At 41.7% G+C, this 17,264-nt stretch overlaps 1 protein-coding gene across 1 annotated transcript; it reads left to right on the forward strand.

Annotated features, from left to right (window-relative positions):
- The first annotated feature begins 1,767 nt into the window (after positions 1 to 1,767).
- On the forward strand, positions 1,768 to 17,096 carry ctsc (cathepsin C). Its single transcript, XM_015951705.2, has 8 exons — positions 1,768 to 2,103; positions 2,360 to 2,505; positions 6,263 to 6,417; positions 12,892 to 13,047; positions 13,173 to 13,291; positions 15,717 to 15,848; positions 16,022 to 16,254; positions 16,357 to 17,096. Exons 1-8 carry the CDS (start codon positions 1,944 to 1,946, stop codon positions 16,621 to 16,623), a joined length of 1,368 nt encoding a protein of 455 aa, XP_015807191.1. The 5' UTR covers positions 1,768 to 1,943; the 3' UTR covers positions 16,624 to 17,096.
- The last annotated feature ends 168 nt before the right edge of the window (positions 17,097 to 17,264 follow it).

Below are 17,264 nucleotides of genomic sequence, written 5' to 3' on the forward strand. Positions count from 1 at the left end.
ACACAGTGTAATGGCACCAATGAGACTGCATGACTAATACCTCTTCAGTCCCTTCTTCAGATGAATGCTTATTATGGTCTGTCAAGGAGGTGAGTCAGTCTATGTCATGGTTACCATGGTGATAAAAGCCACCAGCACTCTCCATAAGTGGCTGCCAGCTAAAATAAGCTCTTTAACCTCTACAACAACAGACCCATCACAACATATCGACACCCACACACAAACATGTCACCCGACAGGCTGACTGGCTGACCTGGGTGTCCACGAGTCAGAGGAAAAATCCCCCACAGATATGGGCTGAAACTCAGCACAGAAAGTCTCCATCTGTGAAACTCTATATCGCTTCTAGAGTTTGCTGTAAATTATCTATGTTTAGCTAGATGTTTCTTGAAAGATCCAAATTTTCTGCATCATTTGTTCTCGTAGAAGTTTGTTCTCTGCTTTCAGTTTTTTAAAGACACATTTCTTGAGTCATTTGTGAACAGTGTGTTTCCTTCTCAGCGTTCAGTCTTCTGATAACTCCGCACATGAGCTGCTTGTTCTTTATAAATTCCTATTCAAAGTGTTGGCTGTGTTTTGCATTGAACACTGGCTTTGTTCAGATTGTTTCTGCTTTAATTTGCTGGTCCTATGCTCTGATTTCCAAATGATCATTCTTTCTTTGTGAAGCTTCTACTGAAAATATTCAGCCTGTTGTTTAGAAGAAAAAAATCGTTATCTTGTGTTGTAGTTCCTGATTTCAAACTCAGTTACTCTCAACTTTCAAATTGCTGATGTGTTGATCCTGTTCAGTCCTCCTCAAGTTATTTAAGTTTGAAACTTTGCAATAATTTAGCCTATCCCTTATCAATACAACCTTTCATTTCCTAGTGTATTCAGGAAAAATGCATGCTGTTCATTTTGGGATCCGATTTGCATCGTTTTAAACATGAATTATGAAATCTTCAACCATGATTTTTCAAACAATCTATTTCATTCATCTTTAGGTGTGAATGAAACAAATAAAAATTTTTTTTTGTAACATTTCAATTAAAAGTTATTTATTACATGTCCATCTCAGTGGACAGCGTGCATTCTGAACATGAAATATGTTGGCTTGACTTACTAAAGTCCAAATGGAGGGGCTCAAATGCAATAAAGTCTTCAATAGCTGTGCTTAATAGCAAAAAGTAAAAAACTGTTTTAAGTACCTGTTCCCTGTAGTGACCATTATGCATCAAAGGGTTAATGTTCACTTTTATTTTACTGTTGTTGCTGGATGAGTCATGAGGCATTTACACCAATATTTACAAATATTTACACATAAAATGAACTCTGTCCTCTTTTGTCACCTATGTATTTATTTATTTATTATTATTTCAAATTCAATTCAATTCAAAAATACTTTATTAATCCCAGAGGGAAACTGATTTGTTTATTTATTTCTTTTATTTTAATTCATTCATTCATTCATTCATTCATTCGTTTATTTATTTATTTGTAACCTATTTATTTATTTATTTATTGGCGCTGTCACGCGCATGGTCATGTGACAATGAAAACGATACTTACAAACAGGAAGAAGAATCAAGGTCAGATTTATAAATCCTTTCAAAGAACCGCACTTATAGATACAATGAGTTTATGTGCGTAACGGGAAGGTTAAAACTCACACATATCTGTGTTACGTGTTCATTTTCAGAATGATACGATTTTTTATGCTTTTAAGAGGAACCTAGCCGCTAAGCTAATCACAAGTGCGCATGCGCAATGTGACGTCGGCCTGCAGTGAACTATCTTGTCGAGACAAGTTCAATCCTGAGCAAACTTTCGGCTGAGCAAACTTTCGGTTCCCGCTGCATCCTGTGAACCGGGAAGCCGTGGGGTGAGCAGCCGAACAGGTTGTGGATTTACGGGGTGCAAATTATCATCTCGAGTGTTTGCTAGTTTAGCAGCGAATTAAGATGCGGTTTGGCGCTGTGCTTTTGTCAGTGTTACTGCTTTGGGTTGAGGGGTCTTGGGGTGACACACCGGCCAACTGCACCTATGAGGACCTGCTGGGGACATGGGTGTTCCAGGTGTCCAAAGGCGGACACGACAAGACCGTCAACTGTTCAGCTGAAGGTAAAAACCACCCCAAAACGTAGCCACAGAAAGACAAAGAGAGAAGGAAATGAAAGCCCTATCTTGATTGTGTCATGTGACCTGTTGAGGCCTTGTTTTCATTTGAAGATGATGAATTCCATAATAAATTACTATATATACTGACTTTCTTTGACAAAAAATGTACTTTTTTCTCATTAATAGAAAAATAAACCCTCTAGTTAGATGTTTTTGTTTGTTATAGTTAATTTATTCAACTCCATGTTGTTTTCTGCAGCCACAAATGAAAGCACAGTTACTGTCACCCTGGAGAAACTGTCAGTAGCCACAGATGAACTGGGTAACACCGGCTTCTTCACTCTCATCTACAACCAGGGCTTTGAGGTGGTCATCGGTGGCTATAAATGGTTTGCTTTCTTCAAGGTAAAGAGCTGGTCACCCATTCTGTCAGCGTCTTAGGTTTGTCTCCATCTCCATCATAATATGATCAAAATTAGTTGCATTGCTTGGAAAAAAGTTTCATTGTGAGAGGAGTTAGTTTATTTTCTAAAACATTCTGTGGTTTCATTTCCTTTCCCTCTTACAGCATGATAACATCTGTAGAATATCACTCTCTTTATGTGCAGAAGCAGTAATCTTTTTGATCAAGTGCTTTTTCTCATTTCTCACATGACACTGAGTTTGGTGAAGTGTCATAGACCTGTCATGCCTCAGCTTGTTTTAGGACTTATCCATGTCTGGTTCAACTTCCTTGTCGTCTGATTCATGTGGAAAACACAACGTTTGGAAGTTCATAGTCTTTGAACATCTGACAGCCTTTTTGATTGAAACTTAAAGGAGCAATGTGTAAGAGTTCTACAGTAAAATAATCACAGTAATGTCTCAGTCGCGTTGGAACGAGGGTTATATTAAAACAGATTTCACTCTCAGCCATGCAGGGGTTGTCAGTTTTTCTCCTTTCCAAAAAAAAAAAAATATAACTTCACAGAAATGCAACAATGATCTTGAAACTTAAAGAGCAATTCACCTCCAAATCAACAGTTTTTTGCTGATAAACTATAAAAACCAGAGACTAATCGTGCTGTAGGCATGTGTAGACAATAGTTTCGCACTTTAGTTAATCTTAGTTAAAATTCAAATATTCTGCCTAAAACCGTCAGTGTTGCACCCTCTTCAGGTAAAAACTGCACTGCATTTGAATTTAAATCTGCCACCGCTATTGGCTATTGGGTACACAATAACATTAGCTGGTACATTATGATGTCACAATTAGTCTTGGGCAGTATACCGGTTCATACCAAAATTTTTCACATACCGCTATACCGGTGAATGGCCTAGACAACGTACAGAATGTTCGTAGTAGGAAAGTGTTTCAGCGGGGACTCATTTCATTGCTACACACAAACACCACAGCGTAGTGAAACCAAGGGTGTTTCTTAATGCCAAGGAACTTTGCCTTGATGTCTTGGCCCCGCCCCAGTTGCCTAGGAGATACGTCATTGAGAGCCGCCAAGACGTGTTCCAATGTTCATGTTCGACCGAGGCGTGTGTTTTCCGTTTGTTAGCCGTTTAGCTAGCTGAGCAAGGATACACGGGAGGTGTCTTATAGTCGAGCCTTGGTCAAAAATTACCCACAATATACCGCTGTATTTTCAAAAAGATGGTGGATCAGAAGCCGGCAGCTACTTCGGGGGCACATTTCAAGTATAAAATTAAGTTAACTAATTTAAAATGGTTTTTTTAGATCCTTCTTCGTCTTCCTCCGCTTAGATCCAAAAAAGTTATCTATTTTTGGTTAGTTGCTTAGTAGTTGCAGCTTTGGTGGCTAGTGGGTAGTAACTCGCTTATATTTTTAATTTAATAAACATATACACAATTTAAAAAGTAAAAGGCTCATTATATATTTATATTGAAACTAATACATATAAAATGTAACGTTATCTCCCGTGTCACGTGACGTTACGTGACCGCCGTGGAAGCCGCGGTCATGTGATGCAAGTCTGTTCCATTTAACTGTTCTCTTTGACCAAGGAAGGACAGTGTAAGCCTTGTAAGCAAGGTGCCTGGCCTCGCAAGACATTGCCTCACAAGGCAAGGTGCCTTGACATTGAGAAACACCAATGGCGGCTGGCAGGAGCTGTCTCAGCGACATCGAAGCTTCGAACGCAGAAGAACTTTTTCCAAAAAGAAGAGCCACATCTGTTGTTTGGAGGTTTTTCTGGTTTAAAAGTTCGGACGTGGAGCAAACAGCTATTACATGCAAATGCAGTCGAGCAACGGTGGTAGCCGGCGGGGGTAATACCAGCAACTTGCTTCATCACCTCAGCCGAAAACACGTCTTGGAATACCAAGCATGTCTCAAGCTTCGATCTGCACCCTCCACCTCCAAGGCTAAACCGGCTAGTAGCAGTCAGAGTCAGATGTCCATTAAAGACACGTTCGCTAAAGGGACTGTATATATAAAAAAAGCAAGCGGTGGGTCGAGAAAACCAACGCAATAATGTTGGATGTTAAACCATATAGATGGTTAACTGCACAGATTATATCAATAAAAATAGTTTCTTTTAACTGCAATATTTTATCTTTCTAGTTGTTTTTTCTTAACTGCTTTCTTTTGACAAGGATACTTTGCAGGGGTTTCTGCATTTACCTACCTGTGACTGGACATGGAAAAACTGGTATTCTGCACATGAAGGTATAATGGGCTATTTAAGGCCAATCTAGTGCAGTAATTATTTTCTTATGAAAATATTCTGGGTTATCACGGCCTTGTGAAAGATACCATAAAACCGATATAATTTAAAATAATACAGTGATATGAAATTTTTGCCATACCGCCCAGGCCTAGTCAAAATGCTGTTGTGAGACTGTTTGTGTCTATTTGTTAGTGGCTCCGCCCTCTCGGTCTGCCAGGCAACAGCATTTGTTGCATTTTTGAAACATGAAGTGGGCGTGGAGTAAGTTTCTTGTAGGGGGTGACTTGCTCTTTAAGAAAATCAGAGTGCCCTCTAGTGGCAGGCTGCATTTGTATAGCCCCTTTTTAGGGTTCTGCAACCCCCCAAGGTATTTCACAACACAATCAGTCAATCACACACACACATTCACACGCTGGTGGGGATAAGCTACTATGGGGGAGGCGCACTGATCGAGGTGAGGCCTGCTGAACACTGGCGCCACCAGTCCCTCCGACCACCACCAGCAGGCAAGGCAGGTTATCTGTCTTGCCCAAAGACACAACCGCAGCATTCTCTGGTCGAAACCGGGATCGAACCTGCAACCTTCCACTTACTGGACAACCTGCTCTACTGCTCTAGCACATACTGGCTCAAGGAAATTATTTAAAAATATGATAAAGTTGCAAAGTATCCCTTTAATGAACTGAAGCCAGTAAACCACAGCAACCCAAAAGTAGTTAATGTAATTATTGTCCCAGGCACAGCGATCGGAGGTGCGCTGCAACCGTCCACCCCCCAACCTGGTCTCACAGTAATGCAGAGGCAAGCGGTGTGTGTGCCACGGCATCCTTTTGTTTTACTCTGTCTGGTGAAAAAGGCTAGAAGCTAACGTTGAGCTAACAAAGCTAATGGTGAATTAGAAGCAAATAGTCTCTAAAATATCTCAAGTTATTTTATCAATTACTAGCAGCTCAATATAACAGTGAAATGTATGTGTCAAGTGAATAATGAGTAAACCGTGGTGTTTTACTACTTTCATGAGTGCCAGTGCACTGCTGTAACTGTTAGTCATTCAGAACTATAACAGCAAGCTAACAAAAAGACGGCAAGCAACCATACCTCCTCTAATCCCTGACTCATATTACCGTAATAAGTGTAAACACTGTAAAACACCCACACGTGCTAACACCAGATATAACAATGTATTTATCTACTTATCTACTTTTTGTGTACGACTCGTCCTTACTTGTCATCTAGAAATTGTTGGCACTGATCCATAACTGGCAACAGCCATGAAACTCAGATTGGAAGGGAGAAATTTTAGAAAATTTTTATAAATAAAAGAAAACTTTTTATTTATAAAAACAGGCTTCAGTAACCAACTTTGACCACAGGATGGCAGTCTTACTTCATTTTGCACATTGCACCTTTAACCAGTTTATCACAGTTACATACATTTGATGATAAATTATGTTTTTGATCATGATTTCTCCTAACCCTTTCAGTACAAGGAGGAAGGCTCTAAATTGACCAGCTACTGTGACCAGACCCTTCCAGGGTGGGTCCATGATGTCCTGGGGCGAAACTGGGCCTGTTTTGTGGGGAAGAAAGTGAAATCAGTGCCTCCCAGAACTGATTATATCCCAGCCTTCAGCAGAGGGTATGCATTTTTTTTAAATGTAGAGTAACACTAGTGAGCTAATCAGTCACAAGATGATTATTTACTCAGTGTGAGATAAGAAAACTGTTTTGCATCTGTCAACTTTTTTTGTCTTGCACTGAGTTGATTTTCTCACATTCAGCATGTCTTAGAAGTTATCCAGATGAACATGCATTCGATGACTCCAGTAAGGGAGCGGTTATTGATTAGGTGTTGCATTTTAACTCATTTTTTGCCAGCTTCTTTTTACATGTGACCATTCCTGTTGTTTTAAAGCAAAAATAAGTGTCACATTAATGGTTTTTAATGAATTTGAGGAATAACTCATTTCTGTTTTGATTACATCAAATCAAATCAAAGATACTTTATTGATCCCAGAGGGAAATTAGAGTTTCAGTACACACAATTCAGAGATCGGACATACATGGACAAGACACATGACAAGAATTGGTGACTGTGGTCATTCGCAACCCTGAGTCGCGCTACCTTAATAGAGATAAGAGGGTTATATGGCGTCAGAATTCCGCCATATCTCGTGCACGCGTATTGTCCACATCGCGCGTGCGAACGGGACTTGCGCGTGTAAGTTAGTACCTCCACGAGTGAAGATATACATGGCGAGGAGGTCATTTGTACACTGAGAGCAGACAGACTGCTGGCAGATAAGAATTACTGCGCTGGTTAAAACAATCCTATTTCATTCACTTATCCAACTCTGGGGTATACGGCACTAGAAAAAATTTCTGGATCTTTCCCTGACAGATATCTAGCCCCTCATAACTTGATCCCAGCTCCTGGATGAAACACCGGACATTTTATTCCATGTAGGACCCTAATCCACCTAGCTGTACCCAGGGTCCGAAATTAACACTCGCCACTCGCCAAATGCGAGTAAATTGCTCCATTTGGCAAGTAAATTTTTGAGCTCTACCTGCCACCTGGCGAGTAAATGTTTGCACCAAATTAGTTATGTTTATCAGTCATCTTCCACGGATTTCTGTGATACTCCTCCCGCCTGCATGCAGCGTACACATACGTACGCGAAACGTGAACGCCGCATCCAACGTCATTTCCACCTATCCCATTCAATCAGTTTATCAAGTTAGCCGTTAGCTTCGTGTTAAAACTAGCGGTGAAATGTGGCGGTTTTTAACTGGAGTCAGCCAGCCTTCCAAAAGAAAACTCGTCGAACTGGAAGAAAAACCACCAGGACCAGTGGCAACCAGAAGATTTTGTGAAAAGTGGCGAACCGGAGACGGCGGAGTCGTGAGACACTGGCTACATTATGATGGCCACGTAGCATTGCTGCCTTTCACAGACAACTGTCCCTCTGCATTCTTCAAATATCCCAAAAAAAAAAAAAATGCCCATACTTCCGACTTTGTCTTCTTTGAGGGATAATAAATGTCCCAAGTGCTGCCGTCTCCTCCTGCCATTATTTCAGCTTTAGCTTAAAGAAAGTTTTGGTCGTAAACAACAAAGTGCGCATGTGCCGCCGGCAACTTCCAACAGCCCTGACACACTTTCAGATATTCTCATGGTGAAGCTGTGTTCTCCAGAGATCAAGGACTAGGACCCAAATGAGGCTGTAATGCTTTGGCACAAAGACGGTGTCAGAAGCAGGAGGCCAGACTTCATGGACAGAGAAAACAAGTAGTCTGACTAGATTTCAATGAAAGAGTTCATAAAAACATCTCTAAAAATAAATAAATAAATAGTAAAAATGACAAAAGAGTTGTTTTCCTTATTAATTGATGTTTTAATTATTTTGTCACTCTGTTTGGAATCAACATAATATAGAATTACATGCTTTAGGTAGATCTAAATCATTTAGAATTTTGGCCGGTAAAAAATATGCTTGGCCGGTAGATTTTCATCATCTACCGGCCAACTTGGCCGGTGAGTAAAAAATTTAATTTCGGACCCTGGCTGTGCCCCTGTTGCAATATTAAATGCGAGGAGTCGTAAAAAGTAGCATAACAAAACAATTTTATGGAATAAACTGCAGCTAGTAGCCTTGAAAAATAACTTACTTGAGCGTCTTGTTGGTTCTGGTCCATTTTGCTGGTGCAGGTGAAACTCCCGCTCCAGATCAGGGCAGGTATTAGCCAGGCTGTTAGTGCGCAGATGCGGCAGCCACACAGGAAAATCCACAGAGCATCAAAACGAGCGCACCCCAAAGAGGTTTGTTCCTGCCCAGTCCCACAAGTCTTTCTATTGGCTGAGCGGTTGCTAGGAGATTGCACTTCTAAGTTTTGAGCGAGAGCAGACAAGATCCGTGAGAGCAGGGGACAGACTTGTGGGAGGAGTTTTGATCCGTGCAGAGAAAAAGCTGTCACGTGAGAAGACAATACCAGTGTAAGAAGGTTAAATCTGAGCGCAGAAACAAAGATTTGAAGGAGAACAGAGTGAATTTGAAAGAGAGCAGACATTTTGAGCGCAAGCATTACAAGTTTTGAGAGCAATAATATAAAATCTTATTCTCAAATTAAAAAGTTGGGTCTCTTGATATGAAATTCTGCTCTCAAGTTGAAAGTTCAAGTGCTCAATTTCTGGCATTTTAATTCTTCCACGCCTCCAGAGTGCCAAAACTCCTAACAGCCGAGCGAGCAGAATCAGAAACCGAGCGCGCAGAAAGGCTGCCACACGTGCAGTAGTGAGGCTGCCGCGTGCACTGAGGCTGCCGCGCGCATGTTTTCCTCTGCTGTGTGCTCGTTGGCCAATGCGTGCACGCAGGTTTGTCACTTGTGCACATCCTTGTGTGCTCACAGACACAGTTTGCTCCCTCTCAGTGTACAAATGACCTCCTCGCCATGTACATCTTCACTCGTGGAGGTTCTAACTTCCACGCGTGGGTCCCATTCGCACGTGCGATGTGGACAATACGCGTGCACGAGATATGGCGGAATTCTGACGCCATAGAGTTACATGAGGATTGGTTCAAGTAGAGGGGAAAAAAAGGCACTTCAGAGTTACCCTCCACCGGGAGGGTAGCTTCGCTCTGCAAAAAAACACCTCAGATGGATATGCAACAAACTTCAGACATCACACAAACCTGACACCAACACCACAAATATCTACACGTCTTCAGAGTCCTCCACAGATAGCTGAGATAAACAAATCAAATTCCACTGTTTCCAGGAGTCCATGATGTGTCCAACTAGGTCTGTCCCGGAGGGGCATCCAGGAGCCCCTCCTCCCGTTCTCATCGTTGAAAACATTTTATCAATCGCGTTGAGAGACCAACTGACGAGATCCATTTTAGTGAATTTCAGTTTCCAGTTTCCAGAAAAAATGCTGAAACAGGCAGCCGTGCACCCAGCACACAGAGACAGACAAAGGGCCTTGAGGATAAGATATAGAGGAGAGGAGGAAAAAAGCATCTGCACCCTTCAAGAGCCGGAAGATTTTAAGATTTTAACTTGTTAAATTAGATCATTTTGACCACAAAAGTAAACAATTTACTAATTATGTGAGCCCTCTTGTTTTGTTTCTTTAACTGTTATCTTGTTTCTAAACCACCTGGATGGTGTTTCTGTTAAACATCAAAATGATGTCCCTGAAAACTCAAGAGGAAATCAGTAGATGTGAATATGAATATGAAACTTTATGCAGTTTTCTTTCAATTGTAACTGAGAAGTAGTGTTTACCAGAAACACATGATGATCACAAGAAAAGCTCTCCAAGCAGTTCAGGAAGGTTGAGGCGACTGGAGTGCCATCTTAATCACACTGGATTCAGCAGAATCTTTAGTCTGTTTTGAAATGGCACAAAATAAATATTTTGCCATCTGTGGTCATAATTTACATTTTGATTAGATTTAAACTGTGGTACTCAAAACTAGCTTTAAGTCATTATGTGCTCACTCTTTCATCTAGTAAACTAATCTTTGCAGCTTGCATTGACTTGTCTTGGTATCTGTCTGACATTGATTTGTGTGAAGATGTTGAAAGACACTTGAAGTTATAAAAAAGCCTATGTAAAGACTCTTGTTTTGAAACCTACTGATGCTAATTGCACAGCCTAGCCTGGAGACAGCAGCTTTGTCTTCAAACTAAAGCAACACTAAAGAGTTTTTAGCACTTTAAGCGAGGGTTGTGTATTAGTGAAATTATGGCGATACGATACTACTTCTTCGTCTTCTTCTTGTTTCAAACTGGTTTCAGTGGTTCTTGAGCCAGAAATCTGAGCAGCTTCACATGGGACAGCACTCTATAGTTGATAAAAAAAAAACAAAAAGAAGTAGTAGTTTGCTTTTTTGTTGGCATCATGCTGAGCCTGGAAGTAAAAGGAAGAGAGTAATATCTCCTGAAGTGAAGCAAAGGAAGCTCTGCTCTCTCAAATACCAAACTATAAGGAGACACAGGAAACATATATAGCTACCTAATAATGTAGCAATGCAACTACAAAACTGTTTTATTCTGCCTCTGTACAACAGAATGCCTTAAGTTTATCACAGTAGACCAGGGATGCTCAATCCTGGCCCTTGAGGGCCCCGATCCAGCAGGTCTTGTGGTTTCTCTGCTCCAACACACTTGATTTAGTGGTTGAATCATCCGTGCAGCAGCTCATCAAGCCCTGCAGAAGCCCACCTGCTGATTGAAATCAGATGTGTTGAAGCAGGGTTAAAACTAAAACCTGCTGGATACTAACCCTCCAGGACCAGAAATGAGCTATAAGTACACAATGCAAATGTTTATTACCTGCTAGACCCTTTACAATGTTCATTATGTCCTCTTTTTAAATATTAAATGAGGTTCTTTTAGCTTCGGACATGAAGGTGTTTCGAGTTACCTTTTACATGTTTCGACCGTCGTCTGCGGTCTTCTTCAGAAGTGTCACAGGTGTTTGTGTGACGCGTCTTTATCAGCTGTTCTTCTGGTGGGCGCGACCAACCCGGATCTGTCAGATTCGGGTTGGTCGGTCAGGCCCACCTCCGCTGGCTGGTCTTTGGAGAAGGGAATCTTAGGTGCGAAACAAAACAATAACGATTTTGGACGAACATTCACCACATGGACGACGGCAGCATAAAAATCACAATATACAGAAAACCCACACATACAGACCAATATCTGCTTTGGACATCTGAACACCCCACAGCACACAAACTATCAGTAGTCAGAACATTTTACGAACGGACCAGCTTCATTACAGATGAAACGGACCGCAAACAGGAAGAAGAACACATCAAACAAGCACAAACCCTCTGTCAGTATCCAAAATGGGCCATAGTAAAAGGAAAACAACAAGTCAAAGAAAATAAAAAAAACTGAGAGAACAAAAAAAGAAAACAAAAACAAAGACCAGACCACACGCACACGGACACCATCACAATTCCATATATCCGGGGGGGTCACAGAACGTATACAAAGGGCCATGAAAAAACAACAAATCAACACAACCGTCAAACCTCACATGAAACTCAGACAGCTACTGGCACACCCCAAGGACAAAATAGAACCAGACAAGAAATGCAATGTAATCTACGAAATACCATTCATGTTGTGCAATAAAACATACATAGGGGAAACTGGCAGAACATATGACACAAGAAGAAAAGAGCACCAGAAGGAATGCGAGAAGGAAACAACAGAAAGACTCACAAGGACAACAAAGAAAAAAGCAGAGGAGCAAACCCTCATGTCAGCCATCTCAGATCATTGCAAACGAAATAATCACATCATGGACTGGGATCAAGGGAAAATTATCAACATGGAGAACAACCGGTTCAAGCGTTGGGTCAGGGAGGCAATAGAAATAAGGAAACGGGAACATTGGGACATGAACAGAGATGAGGGGGCCTATCAGCAGTCCCACACCTGGGATTCCCTTCTCCAAAGACCAGCCAGCAGAGGTGGGTGCAACCGACCCGGCGGATCTGACAGATCTGGGTTGGTCGCGCCCAGCAGAAGAACAGCCGATAAAGACGCATCACACAAACACCTGTGACACTTCTGAGGAAGACCGCAGACGGCAGTCGAAACATGTAAAAGGTAACTCGAAACACCTTCATGTCCGAAGCAAAAAAGAACCTCGTTTAATACCTGCTAACCACTTTGTAAGTTTTGGGAGTTCATCCTTGTGTGAATTGAACTAGCTAGCATTGCTCTCAGTTCATTTTTCCAGTTTCAAACCACCCAAAAAAGTAGCTAAGTCCTATTTTTTTCTGTTTTCTGAACTGCTAATAATCATACATTCATAAAAACATGCAAAATCAAACACTTTGATTATCTTCGAAGCCTGCTGCAGGGTTGTTTATGACCGTTGTAATTCCGCTTTCAATCAGTAGGGGGAGAAGCAGGAATCTTATTTAACATTTAGCTACAGGATGTGGTATAAACGTAGGCTTTTTATTTTTGTAGCATTCTTATAATTAAAGTTATCAGCTATGTATGTAATGTAATTACTTGGCCTTTGCTGTTTGTTGGATGGATTACTTCCTGTTTACTGGTTGTTAATTTTTTTACTCGATAGGTTTCTGCAGAAGACCTACAAACACAACCTGGACTTTATTTATTTGATCAACTCAGTCCAGACATCCTGGAAGGCCAAACCGTATCCAGAACACGAGATGCTCACTATTCAGGAGCTGCACTACAGGGCGGGGGGGCCAGCTTCTCGTATCCCAGTGTGAGTCTCTTACTCTGTAGGAACGGGACAGTTGGGTCTTCTTTTTTCTGATTTAGATAGATTTTCATGTAAGTGGGGTGAATCTTTCACTCAATTTTTTTTTTTGTTTTGTTTTTTTTTTTTAGCCGCGCTCGCCCAAAACCTGTGATGGCCAATTTAGTCAAAATGGCGGCCGCCCTGCCTGAGCACTGGGATTGGAGGAAAGTGGATGGTGTTAACTTTGTCAGCCCTGTGAGAAATCAAGGTGACTTTAAGTTTCTGTCACATACAAGTCTTTTTATTCATTTCATGGCCACATTTTCCATTCAGATGAATCTGAGGCAGAAAAATCTGCAGCATTCCATTTGACCAGCTGTCAGCAGGCTCGCCCACTCACCTGCAGCTTCACCTGCTCCCCTCTTGGCTCGACTGGGTCTGCTCGCTGCTGTTCTCGTGTGTTTTGTGTAGTCTGGTGTGTGAGTGAGGAGATTATGTGGGCTGAGTACTCGGAGTGTCTGAGAGGGTCTCTGTAGGGTGGGCTTTAAGAGTCAGAAGAGAGCTGAAGTGTTTCAGTCGAAGCCCTCTAAGCCACTGCTCACGGTCCTGGAGCTTATTTTACTGTAATGTTGGAAGTCGAGTGGATTTCTTCTTTTTTTAAGATTCTGCTGCTGTTCACAAAAAATGAGTTGGACTGTAGATGCAGTGATCTGGCTGGACTTAAAAATAAACAACCTGACCCAGAATCATAGCTCCTGTTTTCCAGAAGCGGAAATCTTATTATTAATGTTTACAGCTTTGCTTTTTATCCTTTCAATGGAGGCTTTATTGTAAACACACGTTTGTTCAGATTTCAGACAGGCCCTGCAGATTTAGTGTCCAAAAATGGCCATGCTGAAGATGTCTTGTGTTAATTTATCAATCCTGATACCCGTAATAGCGCTGATGCTGGGACTGATGCTGGGACTGATGCTGGGACTGATGCCGGGACTGATACTGGGACTGATGCTGGGACTGATACTGGGACTGATGCTGGGACTGATGCCGGGACTGATGCCGGGACTGATGCCGGGACTGATGCCGGGACTGATGCCGGGACTGATGCCGGAACTGATGCCGGGACTGATGCCGGGACTGATGCCGGGACTGATCTTGATAACTGCTCCTGCTCAGAATCCCACATATATCCAAATATGTCCGATCTGATCATCAACAGCAAAGGTCTCCTCACCATCATTCATCTTATTCTGAGCTGTAGACCAAACAGAACTCTTTACTCTACATCTGATTATTTCATTTAGTGAGAATGCAGAAAATCTTCACTGATTAGTCACTGATTAGTCAGAGTTTTTTTGTTTTTTTTTTGCACTTTCACCATTTGACAAGCTTGATGCAGATGCATGCTTATTTTAAAACCAACCACAAACTTAATTTGTGTAAACTCTACTCTACCATGTAGTGTTTCATTAACTAGTATAGTGTTTGCAGAAAATGTATCCTCCTCTGTTGGTCAGACATCATCTCTATAAAGTCTCCTTTTACACTTCTGACAGTTTTTGACTCCAGACTTTGGGCCACACAGTGAAGTATGTTTACAAGAATTTAACCATAAATTTAAAGGAAAGCATCTTCCTAGAACTTCGTCTCTAAGAGGAACTCTTTGTACCGGAGAGTTTTATGGGAACACAAAAATGGTAAATGGCCTGTATTTGATATAGCGCCTTCTAGAGTCCTGGAACCCCCCAAGGCGCTTTGCAACACAAACAGTCATTCACCCATTCACACACACATTCACACACTGGTAGGAATGAGCTACAATGTAGCCACAGCTGCCCTGGGGCGTACTGACAGAGGCGAGACTGCCGAGCACTGGTGCCACCGGTCCCTCCGACCACCACCAGTAGGCAACGTGGGTTAAGTGTCTTGCCCAAGGACACAACGACAGCGACAGACTGAGTAGGGCTCGATCCTGCAACCTTCCGATTACGGGGCAAGCACTTAACTCCTGTGCCACGTTGCCCAAAATATCTGATTCAGACAAAAAGAAGTGAAAGAATAGCCGAAGAATTACTTATTTGTTGAAATTCAGGGGTCAGCTTGTGGTGGTGATGTGGCCGTTAATGCATGAAAGGCTGTTTTTATTCACGCAGAAGAAGGTAACTAATTTATATATTTTTATTATAAGTGTGTCTTGTCCTGTGAGACAGCAGTGTCATGGGACAGTCGTTTGAGTAATCATCTCATAAGCCACATCAGCACACATTTCCACCCACTGTAGCTCTTACCTCTTATTAAAAGACTGTTAAACCTTATTAATATATAAGGCAGAAGGTTTTGACCTAAATAAACAACTTTTTATTTTACTTTGAATCATTCCTACAATTAGATCTCCTCAATGTTCTTGCAGCCTCTGGTTTGAACCTTATTCATTCCTGCAGAGCTTTTTAATAAGGACCTGCTGCCTTTGTTGTTATGCACGACCTAAGTGAGACGGGTATGCTGGTGCTTAGTGCTGCCATGCATTCCTATAGTAATATCCCTGTTAGGTGCACTGTGTTGAATCCAAAGTTTAGTTTATTTTTTGCTGGTTTTTGTGCAAAAACTAGCTGAAAATAAAGAACAAACTGCAAAGTTGGGAACTGTTGTTTTGCTACGGTGCTGTTTTCTCAGTGTGGGACTCTGTGGCATTTCAGCATCGTGTGGTAGCTGCTATTCCTTTGCCACCATGGGAATGCTGGAAGCTCGTGTTCGAATCCTCACAAACAACACCGACGCTCCCGTCTTGAGCCCTCAGCAGGTGGTCTCATGCTCTGAATACTCTCAAGGTAAATCGTTACTCTGAATATCAGGAAATTTATCTGAAGCCATTTTTATTTTTGTCATTTTGGACCAGATAACAGAATGTACACCAGTAAGGAAAAACAGGAAATCTTCAAAATATGTTAGTAGAACGTTTTTGTACCTGTCGGCAAAGTCTCACTTTGTTGTTGTTTCCCAGGCTGCGACGGGGGCTTCCCGTACCTGATTGGGAAGTACACTCAGGATTTTGGCATCGTGGAGGAGTCGTGCTTTCCGTACATTGCTAAGGACTCTCCATGCGGCATTCCTCAAAACTGTGGCCGAACGTACGCGGCGGAGTACGGTTATGTGGGTGGTTTTTATGGCGGCTGCAGTGAGACGGCCATGATGCTGGAGCTGGTTCAAAATGGACCTATGGCAGTAGCCTTGGAGGTGTGAGCACTAAGCTAAATCTCTTAATTTCTCTTAACTATCATTTATTTGACAAAGATTTTTTTTAAAAGCCTAAAAAAAAGTTTCCATCTTGGTCCTCAGGTCTACCCTGACTTCATGCACTACGCAGGGGGCATCTACCACCACACGGGTTTCAGGGACCCCTTAAACCCCTTTGAGCTGACCAACCACGCCGTGCTGCTGGTGGGCTACGGCCGCTGCCCCAAAACCGGCGAGAAGTACTGGATCGTGAAGAACAGCTGGGGCACAGGTTGGGGCGAGGACGGCTACTTCCGAATTCTCCGGGGAAGTGACGAGTGTGCCATCGAGAGCATCGCCGTAGCCGCCAAACCCATCCCTAAGCTGTAGGAGCTTCAGCTCTAAAACCGGAGGAGAAGGGCACCTTGAAGATGATTCTAAAACATTTCTATTGATTTTATTCTCCGCTCCAGCCCGACTGCTTTTACATATTCCTACAAGGTGAATGTTTGAAGCCAAAGTTTTTATCTATTTTAGTTAAGTCATGAGTTAATTTGAGTGGTTTTGCCAGTTTTCAGTTTATCTGACTATTTCAAATATTTAGAAAAATTCAAAATTTTTCAAAATTTCCTCATTTTTCCAGTATTAATTTAAACAAGGTGAAATGTTTCCTGCAAACCTAAAACGTGTTGAATCTATTTGCTAACATGGCGACATTGATTGCTAACATTTTGTCTAAAAATGGCAAAATTATGAAAAAGTGAATGTTGGGAGTTGATTTCTAAACAATTTCTTACACAACAGTAGTTTTTTTATCACTTCAGATGCTTTTAAATTCAGGAAGAACCTGAGAGGAGTTGATTATTTTTGTTGAATTCACCGACAGCCTTATTTCTTTTATTTCTCTGCCTTTAATGTTTGCCAATTTCTCCAAGCATCCTTTAGCTGTTAAATTTAAGCTGTGACTGCCAATACAAACCTGGGATCTGAAGGGATTGTTACTACGTGCTGCGACCGGTGTAAATCCTTGT

This window comes from Nothobranchius furzeri, chromosome 13, assembly GCF_043380555.1.
Source record: "Nothobranchius furzeri strain GRZ-AD chromosome 13, NfurGRZ-RIMD1, whole genome shotgun sequence".
NCBI classification, from domain to species: Eukaryota; Metazoa; Chordata; class Actinopteri; order Cyprinodontiformes; family Nothobranchiidae; genus Nothobranchius; species Nothobranchius furzeri.